This window comes from Anolis carolinensis, chromosome 1, assembly GCF_035594765.1.
Source record: "Anolis carolinensis isolate JA03-04 chromosome 1, rAnoCar3.1.pri, whole genome shotgun sequence".
Taxonomy (NCBI): Eukaryota; Metazoa; Chordata; class Lepidosauria; order Squamata; family Dactyloidae; genus Anolis; species Anolis carolinensis.
The window spans coordinates 222,077,444-222,091,298 of NC_085841.1; the positions used below are offsets into that span (position 1 = coordinate 222,077,444).

At 37.1% G+C, this 13,855-nt stretch overlaps 1 protein-coding gene across 1 annotated transcript in view; it reads right to left on the minus strand.

Moving 5' to 3' along the window:
• Positions 1 to 243: 243 nt before the first annotated feature.
• kcnj3 (potassium inwardly rectifying channel subfamily J member 3) overlaps positions 244 to 13,855 on the minus strand; it is a 180,065-nt gene continuing 166,453 nt past the window's right edge. The window contains exon 3 of the mRNA XM_062965632.1: positions 244 to 12,649. Within this exon, the coding sequence (XP_062821702.1) occupies positions 12,060 to 12,649 (590 nt within the window). The 3' untranslated portion in view covers positions 244 to 12,059. The remainder of the gene's footprint in view (positions 12,650 to 13,855) is intronic.

A 13,855-nucleotide genomic window follows, 5' to 3' on the forward strand; every position in this document is an offset into this window, starting at 1 on the left:
CATTTTCAGAAGGCACTCCAAAACAAAAATGGGGGGCTTATGAATGAAACAAACAGAAATGGATAGCAATCCTATACAAATGCACAAGTCTAATATGCATCTATAATAGAGTGAGTCTTCAAATGAAGTCCACGATACCATTTTCTCTTTGCCACCTCTAAATAATATCAAAACAAAATGGACATTTTTTGCTTTTACTCCATACCCCGATAGTGATGTCAATTAATTAGACAAACACTGAGATTGAAATCCAGCATTTTTGGAAAGTTTAATATAGCTTTAGATAAAACTGAGCTTGCAGTATTTATGAATACAAGAGTTTGTTAATTTTATATTATCCAAATATACTTGTACATTTATACAGTTATAGATTTCATGCCAGAAAATGCAACCAGCTGTTTCTAATTTGAATATATACAATTTACAGTAAAATTCAAGCATAAATTCAGCAGTCAAAAACACAGACCTGCTGTGCAGCCGAACAGAATTGGCTTTGTAGCATAAGCACTAGGGCTGGGCAAAAATATGAATAATGAAACTAAAGTGGCTGCTAAACTATGAACAAGGCTATTAAATGCAAAAAAAATATTAAAAGTTGCTACAGTAGGAAAACAAGGGCTAAATACATCCTTTTGAATGTTTAACTGTTCTGGGGAAAGCAAAAATATTTTAATTTAAACACACAACACAGTGCTAGCATACCAACGAGAATGCTTAACAATTATTCTGGCAATAAAATTGAAAATCTAATTTAACTTAATAATTCAGACTCTTTTTTTTCCTGTGGCAAAATATTTCAGATGCTTTGACTGGACTAAAAGTAACCTTTTATTTCATTGTGACATATCATATATTCCTAGCAGAAAATAAAATGGGGACAAAAAGAATCCAATAACAGTGTGTTAGTTCACAACACAGAGATATCATTTTGTAATTGCTGTTATTTCTATGCAATCTTGGAGCCTAATGCATGGTTATACAGTTGATTGTGCAAAGGTTTAATAATAAAATGTGGATAAAGTTAACATTTAAATTAATGAGACAGATACCATCAAATGTGTAACCTTTACACTTAAGCAGAGAAGAAGAGAGAAGGAGAGAGTGTGAGAGAGAAAGATTTAAGAGACATTGCAAGGTGGGATTCTTTAAGTGATGTATTCATAAGAAAATAATCAAATGCATATTTTCAAGAGGCTTGGATGTAGAGAAATCATGTGCAAGTTCTTTGATCTGATACACAGCAAAAATCTGGTCACATTCTATATCTTTGATGTGTTCTTGTTACTGTTTTGTCAGTGTATTACAGACAGCACAATGACATCACATTTTGATCTAAACATGCATTTCAAGCCAGAGATTTCAAATCAGCAAATAAGTAAATGCAGAGACCATACAAATGCCATATGATTGTGACAATTATGTCCCCGTGGTTTCTGAAATTCACTTGGTTTCTCAAGTATTGTAGAACTGTCAGCTTTTCATTACTTAAAATAGGTCACAAAGCCCCCATCTGACATCTACACTGTCATATAATGCAGTTTGAACTGCATTGAACTGGATTATATGAGTCTACACTGCCATGCAATCCAGGTCAAGTTGCATTATAATGGCAGTGTAGAATGGGCCAAAATGGCATGTGATAGATCTTGTAGAACCCTTGCCATCAATACATCCCGACTTATGAATGGCCACTCATGGTTTCAAATGGTTCAAGCCCTTTATGAAATTAACGGACTTACAAAGTTTTATTTAGATATTTCTTAGGAGCAAATGTGAGGGAAATTTGTGGGTCTTACTTCCAAGTAAATATGCTTAAGAATGCACTATGGTTTAATGCTGTCTCCCACACCAGCTAACAAATTTTCAGATAATTATGTATAAATTGTCTCACAGGGAGTCTAAAACTTGAAATTGACATCTTAAAGTAATTAGGTATCTTCCATATCACTTCATAAAACATTTCAAAAGAGGATTTACAAGACCTATTCTTCCATTTTTCCCCCAAAGTCCCTGTGTCAAATCTCAAGATGTTCCATATAGTTTTCCAGTCTTCTAGAGTAGCTTTTGGGATGGCTGTCGCAGGAGGAGATGGGAAAGCCCTATTTCATAAATGATTCATCAAAAAAAGTAAAAACATATCATTGCGGAGCAGTTCACAATTTCCGATACAAGTTATCAAGTGACTGACATTCATAAATTGAGTAGATCCTCAATGCATCAAAAATATGAATATAAAATGTTCAGAAGTGAGGATGATCAGAACAGAACCTTTGAACAGCATTGTAAGGGATTATTTCTGTCTATTTCAAAAGTAATCTTACTTAGTACATTGCCTCCTCAACCACATTCTCTAATATGAAATGATTCACCCCCAACAAATCAATAGGTAAAGGTAATCCCCTGACATTAAGTCTAGTCATGTCTGACTCTGGGGGTTGATACTCATCTCCATTTCTAAGCTGAAGAGACGGCCTTGTCCGTAGACACCTTCAAGGTCATGTGGCTGGCATGACTGCATGGAACACCGTTACCTTCCCGCTGGAGCGGTACCTATTGATCTACTAAAATGTTTTCAAACTGCTAGGTTGGCAGAATCTGGGGCTAACAGCAGGAGTTCACCAGGATTCGAACCGCTGACCTTTTGGCTTGTTGGTATTTACCATTATTGATTTATTACCCTAAATCAAGTCAAAAATCAAAACCAAATTTTTGCAGTTCAAAAATCTGCCTGAACTTTCAGTTTGGGTATTGTTTGCCTCTTTTCCTTGACCATGGATTAAACTGAATCTACACTGCTCTATATACCCTGATCTGATCTCAGATGATCTATTTTTATCCCAGACTGTCTGGCAGTGTAGACTCATATAATCCAATTCAAAGCAGATAATCTAGGATCAGATCCTTGGATATAGGGCAGTGCAGATCCAGCCCTTGTCTTTGAGTAAAATACTGTGCTCTCTTGGGCTGCTCTTTAATAGGTAAGAGAAATTTTGAGAGCCTGTATCATGTGATGGTTTTAGCCTACAACCAGGGTTCATTTTCCTGCTTCAACATGGAAACCCACTGGATGACCTTTAGTGAATCACAAACAGGCTGGATCTACACTACCTTATACCCCAGAATCTGATTTCAGATTATCTGCTTTGAACTGAGTCTACACTGCCAAATAATCTGGAATAAGCAGAGAAAGGTGGATTAGATCCTGGGATATAGGGCAGTGCAGATCCAGCCACACTCAGCCCTAGAAAACCCAGTGATAGGTTGACTTTAGGATTGCTATATGCTGGAAACAATTTGAAGGCACACAGCAACAATGAGAATTTCCTTCCTACGGATTCTGACAAGGCCAGAGGAACTGCTGCTGAATGACGAACGGTGGAGAGAGACAGAAGCTGGATCTACATTGCCCTATATCCCAGGATCTAATCCCAGATTATCTGATTTGAACTGGATTATACAAGGCCCCATTTCCACAGAAAATGGGATAAAACGGGGGGGGGGGGGGGTTGCAGCTAGAAAACATAGACTGAAAATCCATTTTTGATTGTGGGACTGCATACGATAAAAATGCACGTGATAAAAATGTTCACACAAAATCTAATATCAGACCAAAAGTGGGCTGCTACAGAGAGCTGTATAGCTCCCAAAAATGAGATTTACTGGTGGTATGCTGGTATAGAGTGCTCCAGCACATATCCTCATTTTAAAATCTTGAGCTGATGAGGGATGCAAACAGATGGAGCCATAGACATACTGGTGGCTAAATGGAAAAACAAGAGGAAAGCAATTCCCATGAGAACTCTCTGCAAGATTCCTTTGTTTTCATATTTGTGAAATGAAATGGAGTTTGAATTTACACAGTGGGCACCAGCATGGCAGTCAAGTTACCCCAAAGGGAAACGGGGTTCAAGAGGGCAAACCTGAAGGGACCAGGAGGGTGACGAGAGCTGATGACAGGAAATCTGCTTGTGTGTACTTTGTTATATCTACATCAGTGCATTAGTGCTCATAAGTACTGGCAAAATGCTTCTGAAGTGCAGCACATCTCTGAAGGTCATTAAGAAAAAAAAATACAACCTCTGGTGGATGTTCTATATTTTTTATGGTTCCCTTCAATCCACATAAACCAAAATCTTTGTAGATGCAGTGGAACCATTTCCCAGGACTAATGGCTCTATGTGAGGATTCTGTTTAAAATACCAGGTTTTTTAATCCCACTTCCTTACTCCAGATTAAGCAACTGTCTGGAAGGGCCCTGAGTATACACTATCAGATAATCTGGGATCATATTCTGGGATACAGGGAAGTGTAGATCCAACCATAAGCTCTTGAATATCTCCTTGCATCCTGGCTAAAGATTTTGTATTTTGTTGAAAATAACATGTTTGCCTAAAGTTTTCATAGGAGACCTTTGTTTTGCATGGAGAGAGCTGCAATTATCATCTTATTTGGAAGGTGTTTTACTGCATTTATTTACCTCCCCATAGAAGTCAAAACAATGTCCATAATTAAGCCACCAGTGTTTTTATATTAAACTATTTTCTCTTCCTACAGGCACCAATGGCATTATTCATCTTTTTCCCTGATTACTTATGTGTGCAGCACACTGTAAACAGAATTATTATAGGCTATATTTTATGGGATACTTTTAGAATAACAAGTAATACTATTAGAAATGTGGCTCTTGTTTTAGTGCAAAGAGTAGGAGAAGAATTATATGACTTTCCCAGTGGACTTTTTCAAGAAATGCTATTGGTTTACAATTATATGAATTTGATTTTTTTAAAAACAACTGAGCATGCAAGATTCATGCTATCTGGGGTGGGGAGGTGGGGGAAAAGCCCTAAAAGTGCTGTAAATATGCCTTTCTCAAGTTTACAATGGATAAGAAGCTTGTGCTTTTATAGCTAATTTGCTCCCAACTATTAATTGGAAAAATCAGCCCTTGTGAGGCTTGTTGTTGAATTTCTATGGAAATTCTATAGATCACAGCAGATTAGGCTGAGCCCATTGGGAGCTCACGCAATGCTTTGTAGTGGCTTCTGAATGCCCATAAGTGCGGTTTTCATCTGTGTGAAACCACATATCTGCTACTGATTTTGTAATCAATGGAATTACACTGCAACATTAAGCCTGGAAAATGAGGCTTGCTATTCAGCTTTGCACCCTGCAAAGAACTTGTTCTGGCTTACTTTGCTACTTATTAGAAAACAACTCATGTGCAAAACTGTTGTTCTGGCTTTTATTTCTTGTTTATTCAGCAGCATTTGGGTTGCTATAAGAGAATGTAGAAGAAGCACAGATGTCATATACTGGTGCAGCAGCACCAGTGTTTGCCTGTATACAAGCTATGGCCATTTTGATATATTTGGACCCTTATACCTGATATACTTACTGTATATACTCACGTATAAGTCAAGGGCAGTTTTGGGGACCAAAATTATGGATTTTGATATGAGTTGTGAATGTTGAGGGTCAATTCTGCAGAGAGGAGAAAGCACTAATGGCACCTCAGGGGGCCAGATGCCCTTGACTGCTGTTGCCATTTATTTGCCCATTCATTCAAAAAGGCCTGAAGTGGTGCTGCAGTGGAGACAGTAGAAGGGATTGGTGCTTCTTTTAGGTTCCCCCAGAATGAACTAAGCATTCACCTTTTGCCAGTTTATTCTGAGAAATGGGTGGTTCCATTTTGAAAAGAGTTAAGGTCCTGCAGTCACAGAATAAGACCCAAGAATGAGTCAGTTCAGGTTTTTTGGGTTGATTTTTGGACTAAATTTTTTACACTTAGATATGAATACATATAGGATAACCTATTTTTCTACCAGTTAACATGAATACAGTGTTGGGCCAGAAATACGATTTTTAAAAACCCTTGTGCAGCAACTTATAACATTCCAAGCACCTTAAAGAAAGATTACTAAGGACCTAATCACATTAAGACTGGTACTCACCACACATTGTGGCAAATTCAGTGGTGTCTGTCATGGGGCATGGGAAACACTTTGACCCACACCCAGAGGCGGTCCAACAATGAGGCGAATTAGGCAGTCGCCTGTGGCGCAAAACATACGGGGGCGCAGTTGAGACTGCTTTTTCTGTTGATTTGTTGTAAAACCTGATGTTTTGGTGCTTAGTTTGTAAAAACTTAATGTAATTTGATGTTTAATAGGCTTCCCTTAATGCCTCCTTATTTTCACTTATCCAACGCTTTTAATTTTCAGTGATTGGTTTGGGGGGGGGGGCAAAATTCTGTTCGCCTACACTTGAAAAATACCTAGGGCCGGCTCTGCCCACACCTGTATCACCTGCCTTCCCCCTCACATCCCACGGAGGGAAAAGCATTGCCTCCGTGCTTCTCCCCGTTGTTTCCTATGCCTCATGTGTTGTCACCACTGTCCCCTGTGACACTTCCACTTTATTTGAGGCATGCAGCTCTGCTGAAAGTAGATTAATGTCATGTGATGGAAACCAGTGGGTTCTGTGCCCCAAGTGAAGTGGAAGGGTCGTAGGATGGGCAATTTTGTCCATCTGATGATGCTATAAATAGCAATATTTCTTGTGATTTTTTAAAATCTATAACACTGGCCAACACACATTTTCGTAACCAAATATAGACCTGTTTCTGCATATACCAAAACGAGTACCATTTTCCCCCTTATCAGCTCTAGTTTTTTAGATGGAGAATATATGCCATGTACCAATCTTCATCTGCTCACTCATAGAAATTCTTCATAACTCTAAGAAACTAGAGCTCAAAGCAATGTTTTGAATCAGTGCACCAAATAACCTCAGGAACAGGCGTATAAACATCTAGAAAATACATTCTTCATTTCCTTTAACACACCCATGAAGAATCTTGGTAAATTCACACTGATAACTATTGCCAGAGAATGCTATCTGTAATGTGAGAACCCCCTCCCCCAAATAAAAATCTACAAATACTAACGCTGAAGGACCAATCATGAAAGAAACCTCAAGGTAGATTGAGACGATTAGAACCATTATATAAGTCTCTAAAATTCTTAATCTTTCCCTGGGGCAATGGATATTCAAGAAGCTATTCAGGGTGATAATGTTAGGCACATCTTTAAAAGTTATAGATAAATACTCTCAGAACATTATAGAAGCTTTCCAATAAGCAGCTGTTCTTGTCCAGAGCTTGGACTCTTAGGCTTGAAACTCAATTTGATAATTTCTCAATATTACACTTTGAGAAATTCAGTAACATAAACAGTAATGATCAAAATTATTTAACCTGGTTAGAATCCTTTTGGGGGCTGATATCTTTGTAAGTGAACTTAGGTTTGTGAGAATTAGAATTATGCAGTTATGTAACATCCACAGCCAACAGAAGGCTGCTGTGATGTTACTAAGTAGCAGAGCTAACCAAGTGCCAAATACAGATTGGTGCCAAATGCTCACCAGGACTGATGCACAAGCAGCACCACATACATAAATCCTGGTGTGTATCAGATTGTCCTGATATATCAGTCTTAATTTCTACTGAGCACCAATACATATGGGCACTCTTACTGGGGTATTGTTACATATTGGTAAAGGGGCTTCTTAGCACCTATATGACTGACTACTTATACTAATGTAGCAGCTTATGATTAAACCATTGGTGTGGGACCAGACCAGGGGATTTACACAGGATGACATGGAAGTTTCCACTGTTGATCTTAGGGAAGCACATTTTGTTACTGGCTTTTTCAAAATAACTATTTTTTTTGTTTTTAAAGTTGCCTAATCCAACTTAACCTCCCCCCCCCCCCCACCCATGTATTAAAAAGATATTATGGCATGACTGTTGCTGAGAAATGTAAAAGTCTAGAATGTCTAGGAAATGTCATGGTAGAAGGCTATCCCAAAGTATACAATCTTGTCATAACAACATCTTCAGTTTGTCATTATCTTCAGCTTTTTCTTTTCTACTTCACCAGCACATACACTTCACTCACTTTTGCAATGCTTTCTTTGGTAAAGGTTAATAAGGAATTATTTGTTACAGTTAGAGGGCTCTGACCCACTGTAAGAACAGCAAAAAAGTGGATAATCCTACACATCGGTCAGTAACTTCAAAATTCTTAATATGTTGTTAACAAAAGTTAACGTGAACATTTTCTGAACAACTGAATCACTGCATCCTTTCTGCTTTCCAATTCTCAATCAAAATGTGCAGTCTGCAAAGAGCAGTAGCAGAGTAAAGCTTATGAACACAGAGCTTAGGGAATTCAAATACAATCTGTAGTACAGTAGAGTCTCACTTATCCAACACTCGCTTATCCAACGTTCTGGATTATCCAAAGCATTTTTGTAGTCAATGTTTTCAATACATCGTGATATTTTGGCGCTAAATTCGTAAATACAGTAATTACTACATAGCATTACTGTGTATTGAACTACTTTTTCTGTCAAATTTGTTGTATAACATGATGTTTTGGTGCTTAATTTGTAAAATCATAACCTAATTTGATGTTTAATAGGCTTTTCCTTAATGCCTCCTTATTATCCAACATATTTGCTTATCCAACATTCTGCCGGCCCGTTTATGTTGGATAAATGAGACTCTACTGTACATTCAATTCAAATGATTATGTATTTGACAAGCCCCACTTTTCTTTGCACCCATCTTATCTTAATTGTATTATTAAAAGAAAATGGTGTTAGAGGAGGAGAACGGTTAAAAAAACGGAATGGGAATGATGGTTGTGGGGTGGGAGCTAAACAGAAAAAATGGGTGATAGAACTAATGGGGATTTAATTATCCAAGAACCTAGAACTGTGTTAAACACTAAATAATTTCAAATGGGTTCAATGCAGCTCACCCCCAAATAATATATATTATTTATATTTTATACAACATTGTACAACAGAAGTCAGTCAAGAATTTAATCAATTGAGGTGGAAAAATTACTGTAGAGTCATTATACAGACATTAAAAGGACTCCAAATACATTCCTTTTCTACATGCAAGGACACCTGTAGGCCTAAAATGCTTTCCTGAAAAGTCTAAAGTAGAATTGCATAACTGTATATCATTACATAAAACATAATAGAAACCAGAATCCCAAGTACCCCATACCCAAAAAGAAAGGGCATTGGATGCCTGAGGGCCTCAGCCTTCTGCTCAGCAAACACATCTAACTTACTTTTTCTTTTATGTTTTCCTTCTTTTCCAGTGTTAGCTCTTCTGTTTCACAAACCCAGCTATCTGTTCTGGATTCCAAAATATTCTTTGTCCTTCTCTTTCTTTTCCCCTCTCCTCTCCTCTGCTGTCTTCATGAAGAAACCACAAAGATTAGTATGCCTAACAACAGATCATTGTGATATATTGTTTTCTAATTCCAAAAAAAAAATCTCTGAAGCAAGAGACCCTTTTTTTTTTTTACTAAATTTGACAGCAGAAACGGCATTTGTAAATTCTAATGAATTCTAACAAAGTATATTTATGACTTCCTTACTAATTGGGGGGTCTAGAAACACTAGAACAATTTTGTACAATTAATACCTTAATGAATTCGTTCCAAGCTCTAGTTTTATCTGAGGTTCCCAACATTCAACTTTACTGTCTGAAGGACTAGATCCTAAAATTTTTATTTATTTAGTGTAAGGAGTGGGTTTACCATTTGCATATCTGTCAAAAGCAATATGCATAATGAAGTGAGAAAATATTTCTTTTTGGAATTTTTCTTCTGTATTTATTTAATAAATATGAAATAAGTTTTCAAATTATGTCTTTTGGATTTCATGCCTTGTTTCTAAAAAGAAAGGTCTTTTAAGGCTATCACCCACTTTCAGACATCTTTACAAAGATCAAGTCTGTCAATAGTAGCAACAAGGTGGTGGCAGGAGGAAAAAGATGGCAGATGCAATGACAGTGAAGGAATGAAAAGCCACTCTCAGCATTGCCAGGGAAAGACGCCTGATGGCCTTGAGCAGACTATTTCTTCGATGTCTGCCGTACAGTGATGTGAAAACAAGGTGTTCTGGCATGAGCTATTACCTAATAAGCAATATCCCAGAATACTTGTAAAATACATAAACAAACACAATATAGTCTGTGCAGTAGGGGAACTATAATGACCCTATAGCATACAATAACACCATAATCCCCAATACAAAGCTCAATACAATACAGTGCAATGAAAAAAAGCAATAGAAAAACAGCAACTGCTCTCAAATGGAAATTATCTCGGTCTGATATCAATCCCAATGTATGAAAGCTTCAGGGGTCCAAATCTGATGATAAAATCTTCCAAAAGGGAGTGAACTGGCAATTAGTCAGGTAGCTACTATGCAGAACGGACAGAATAAAGACGGAGCACAGAATGGACAGAATAAAGATGGAGAATTTCCATGAGCAGAGTCTATTTTTCTTGATGTTATTATGCACGGTGTGAGTCATTACTTGTAGTTGCTAATCACCTTATCACTTGAAGAAGGGGAGTTTTCTTCCCAAAACAGGGTATTAGCAAACCTGGACACCTCTGTATGGACCTTTACAGCTCTTCTGAATCATGAATGACTTCATTCGCAGAGACTTTGTGTTTTGAGAGCTGTGCTCCATGTTTATTCTGTCCATTCTGCATAGTAGCTAGCTACCTAACTAACCACTAGTCCACTCCCTTTTGGAAGATTTTATCATCGGATTTGGACTCCTGAAGTTTTGATACATTGGAACTGATATCAGACTGAGATAATTTCCATTTGAAAGCAGTTGCTACTTTTCTATTGCATTTTTCATTGCATTGTATTGTACTGAGCTTTATTTTGGGAGTTATGGTGTTACTATATGCTATATGGTCATTATAGTTCTCCTACTGCACAGACTATATTGTGTTTGAGCAATTACCTGCCATGTGGTGTAAAGCACCTAGACTCCAAGAACACAATCCCATTCACCCCAATTGCTGGAAAATTGGCAGCTTTTTCTTCTTGATGATGACCTAAGGTACATCTACACTGTAGAAGTGATGCTGTTTGTTACCACTTTAATACCATGGCTGAATGCTACGGAAATATGGGAGTAGTTGTTTGATGAGACACCAGCACTCTTTGGTAGAGAAGGCTAAAGACCATGTAAAATTACGGCTCACATTATCCCACAGCATTGAGGCATAGCAGTTAAAGTGGTGTCGAACTCATCACAGCTTCAGGAATCTAGCAAAAGTGGAAGTAGCAGTGTAAAATACAATTACTCTCCAACAGGATTCAAGTTTTTTTATATAAAGCATAGCTATGGGGTTCTTGTAGCAAAAAAGAGGGATATGCTAAATGAAACAATTAAAAAGTTTAAGGCTATATGTTTTGGTGCTTGAACCTCTTCATACGCTTTGCCTCAACAAAGAAAATGTGCACAATAACTCTCCGAAGAAAACATTCTAAATTGCATCAAGAAAATGGGCATGTTTCAGCCAGTGTAAAACACTTGGACATTCCACTGCTTGAAACAGAAAATATTTGAGGACTTATTTAGATTTTTGAAGTTGCACTCAACCCTCCTATACAATTCTTCACTTGTAAAGAAACTGTTATTAAGTGGAAAAGAGACTTGAGAGCAGAAAACTTTTCCAATGTGGAGGATATAATGGACAAAGCTTTGATGTCCAAAATGGTTAACTTTGGCTGAACTGTACCAATTACAAATTAATCTATAACTTGTCTGCTGGAAACCCACTTTTAAGTTTTACATACTATTTAATACTTAAGAAATATAGGAGAATAATATCCCATTTACATTTTTTTTTCAGAATATACAGTATAAATATAGTAAGAACCATGCCATAAAACTATTTGCAAAATTTGCACACTATTATTGCATGCTTATGGTGATACTACATGCCAATTAATATTAGCTTTTTAGCTTTCATGTGGCCATAAGCCGAATTTCAGATCTTTTGCCAAGTCCTCAGTGTTGGTTAATGATGTTGTTTCCAAAGGCATGTAGTTCTAAGCAAAACTGGTCACCAAATGCTATTTCATTGTGTTTGTTTTTCTGCCCAAATTGGGCTGAATGGCATTCAGACTTGAAGTGGTACCCAGAAGGTTTGTTCATGTTATGTAAATCGATCAGAATTCATTTTCCTCAGTTTGGGGGGGAGGTTTCCCTCCATTCTACCTCCCCCTCCTCCCGATAACTTTTGAAGTTTTGGTGGCAAGTCTGCCATAGACTGGCTCATAGGATCTGATAACATCTTTGTGGTTTTAGATACAAGTTTCTCTTCTGAATTACCAGGGACAGAACTAATTCGCTGAAGTTTCATAGGAAGGTCCCCCATGCTGTAGGCCTTTTCAGATGTGGTAGAACTCATTCTCAGCAGCTTTTTAGGAAAGTCTTCTCTTCCCGTCATTTTCTGCAGTTTTGAGGGTAGCTTTGTACCAATGTCATCTAGGCCATCCAGACATTCCACAGAATTATTCCTCTCCTTACTGTTACTTACAGCTGGTGCTATTAAAGGGGAGGACATAAGTAGCATTTCTTCCTGTTCCTTCACACTGTAAGGTGCTGTAGGGACTTCAAATGTTGCATGGAATTGGGAATAGTCTACTTTGAAGAATCCTTCCTCTAAGGAAATAACAGGAAAGAAACGATGACCCCAGAGAACTTCATCTTCTGTGTAGGATGTTCGGGCTTGACAAGTCATCCCTATTGTAAAAAAGCAAACAAATATTTGATAAATCACTTCAAAATAAAATTATCTAGACTACATTTAATGTACTTGGCTTTAATGTTTTGTTCTGTGGTCATAAACATATATAGATTTAAGTCAAATTGCCAATGATTCAGATATTATAAGAACCACATGAAAGTAATTTTCACATCACACAATGGATTGCATGCAATCCCAAATTTTGTTTTTAGCCTCGAGTGCCCTTTTTTGGTCATTGCTGAAGGGGAGAATCCAATACTTCCTTGGGCAATGCCCACAATCACTCAAAATGTTGGTGAAAACTGGTTGTATCCTCTTATAGTCAGATCTGTGATGTTAAATGCATCATCTAGGAACTATGTGCATAAGAAATAAATAAAACATTAAAAAATTGTGTTTACACTTGGATCTCATCTCTAATAGAACTTATTATTTATGCATATACAAATATAATACAGTTATTTCAAAAAAAATTGAGAGTCAAAAACATTTTTGGTGCCAAGCATGTTGAATTAGAAATATTCAGCCCATACCATGTGTGTGGTGTCCATTTTTAACTGGAGAGACCAATGATCAAATCCTAATTCAGCCATAAAGCTCACTGGAGTCTGATGCTGTTTTCTAATCTGTTCTGTGACTCAAGGGATAACAGAGTATAACAAAGTAATAAATCCTATTTATGACTTGCCACCTGATGCATCTGAGAAGGATAGACTATAAATAATGGGCTACAAAGAGAAATTCATGACATCTAAAAGCATATTCGGGATCATCTCTGCAGTCAGTGTGTCACCTTGCTGCTGCTTAAAACAAAATACATTATAATGTTCTAGAATCTGTTTGGGAATATAGCTTGCAGTTTGTGGCAGTAATTCTGATTCCTTATCTGCTTTTTTACCTTCAGGAGACAGTGAGGAACATTAATATTATGTAAGGCAAATCAGACAGAGCTAACACAATATAAAACAAGAAAGTGCATTATATATGACGGGCAACAAAGTACTCATACCTTTATTCTAATGCAAAAAATACTTCCCTTCAAATATAATCATTGTTTAATGTTTTTCTCTGCCTGGTTTTTCTTTTTTAAATCTAACCACATAGATAATATTCAATGGGTAATATACATTTGTTTTCACTTCCAAAGATATTTTCTATTTCCAAAAAGAAGTTAAGAGATGAAAAATCACAGGTTTTACTGA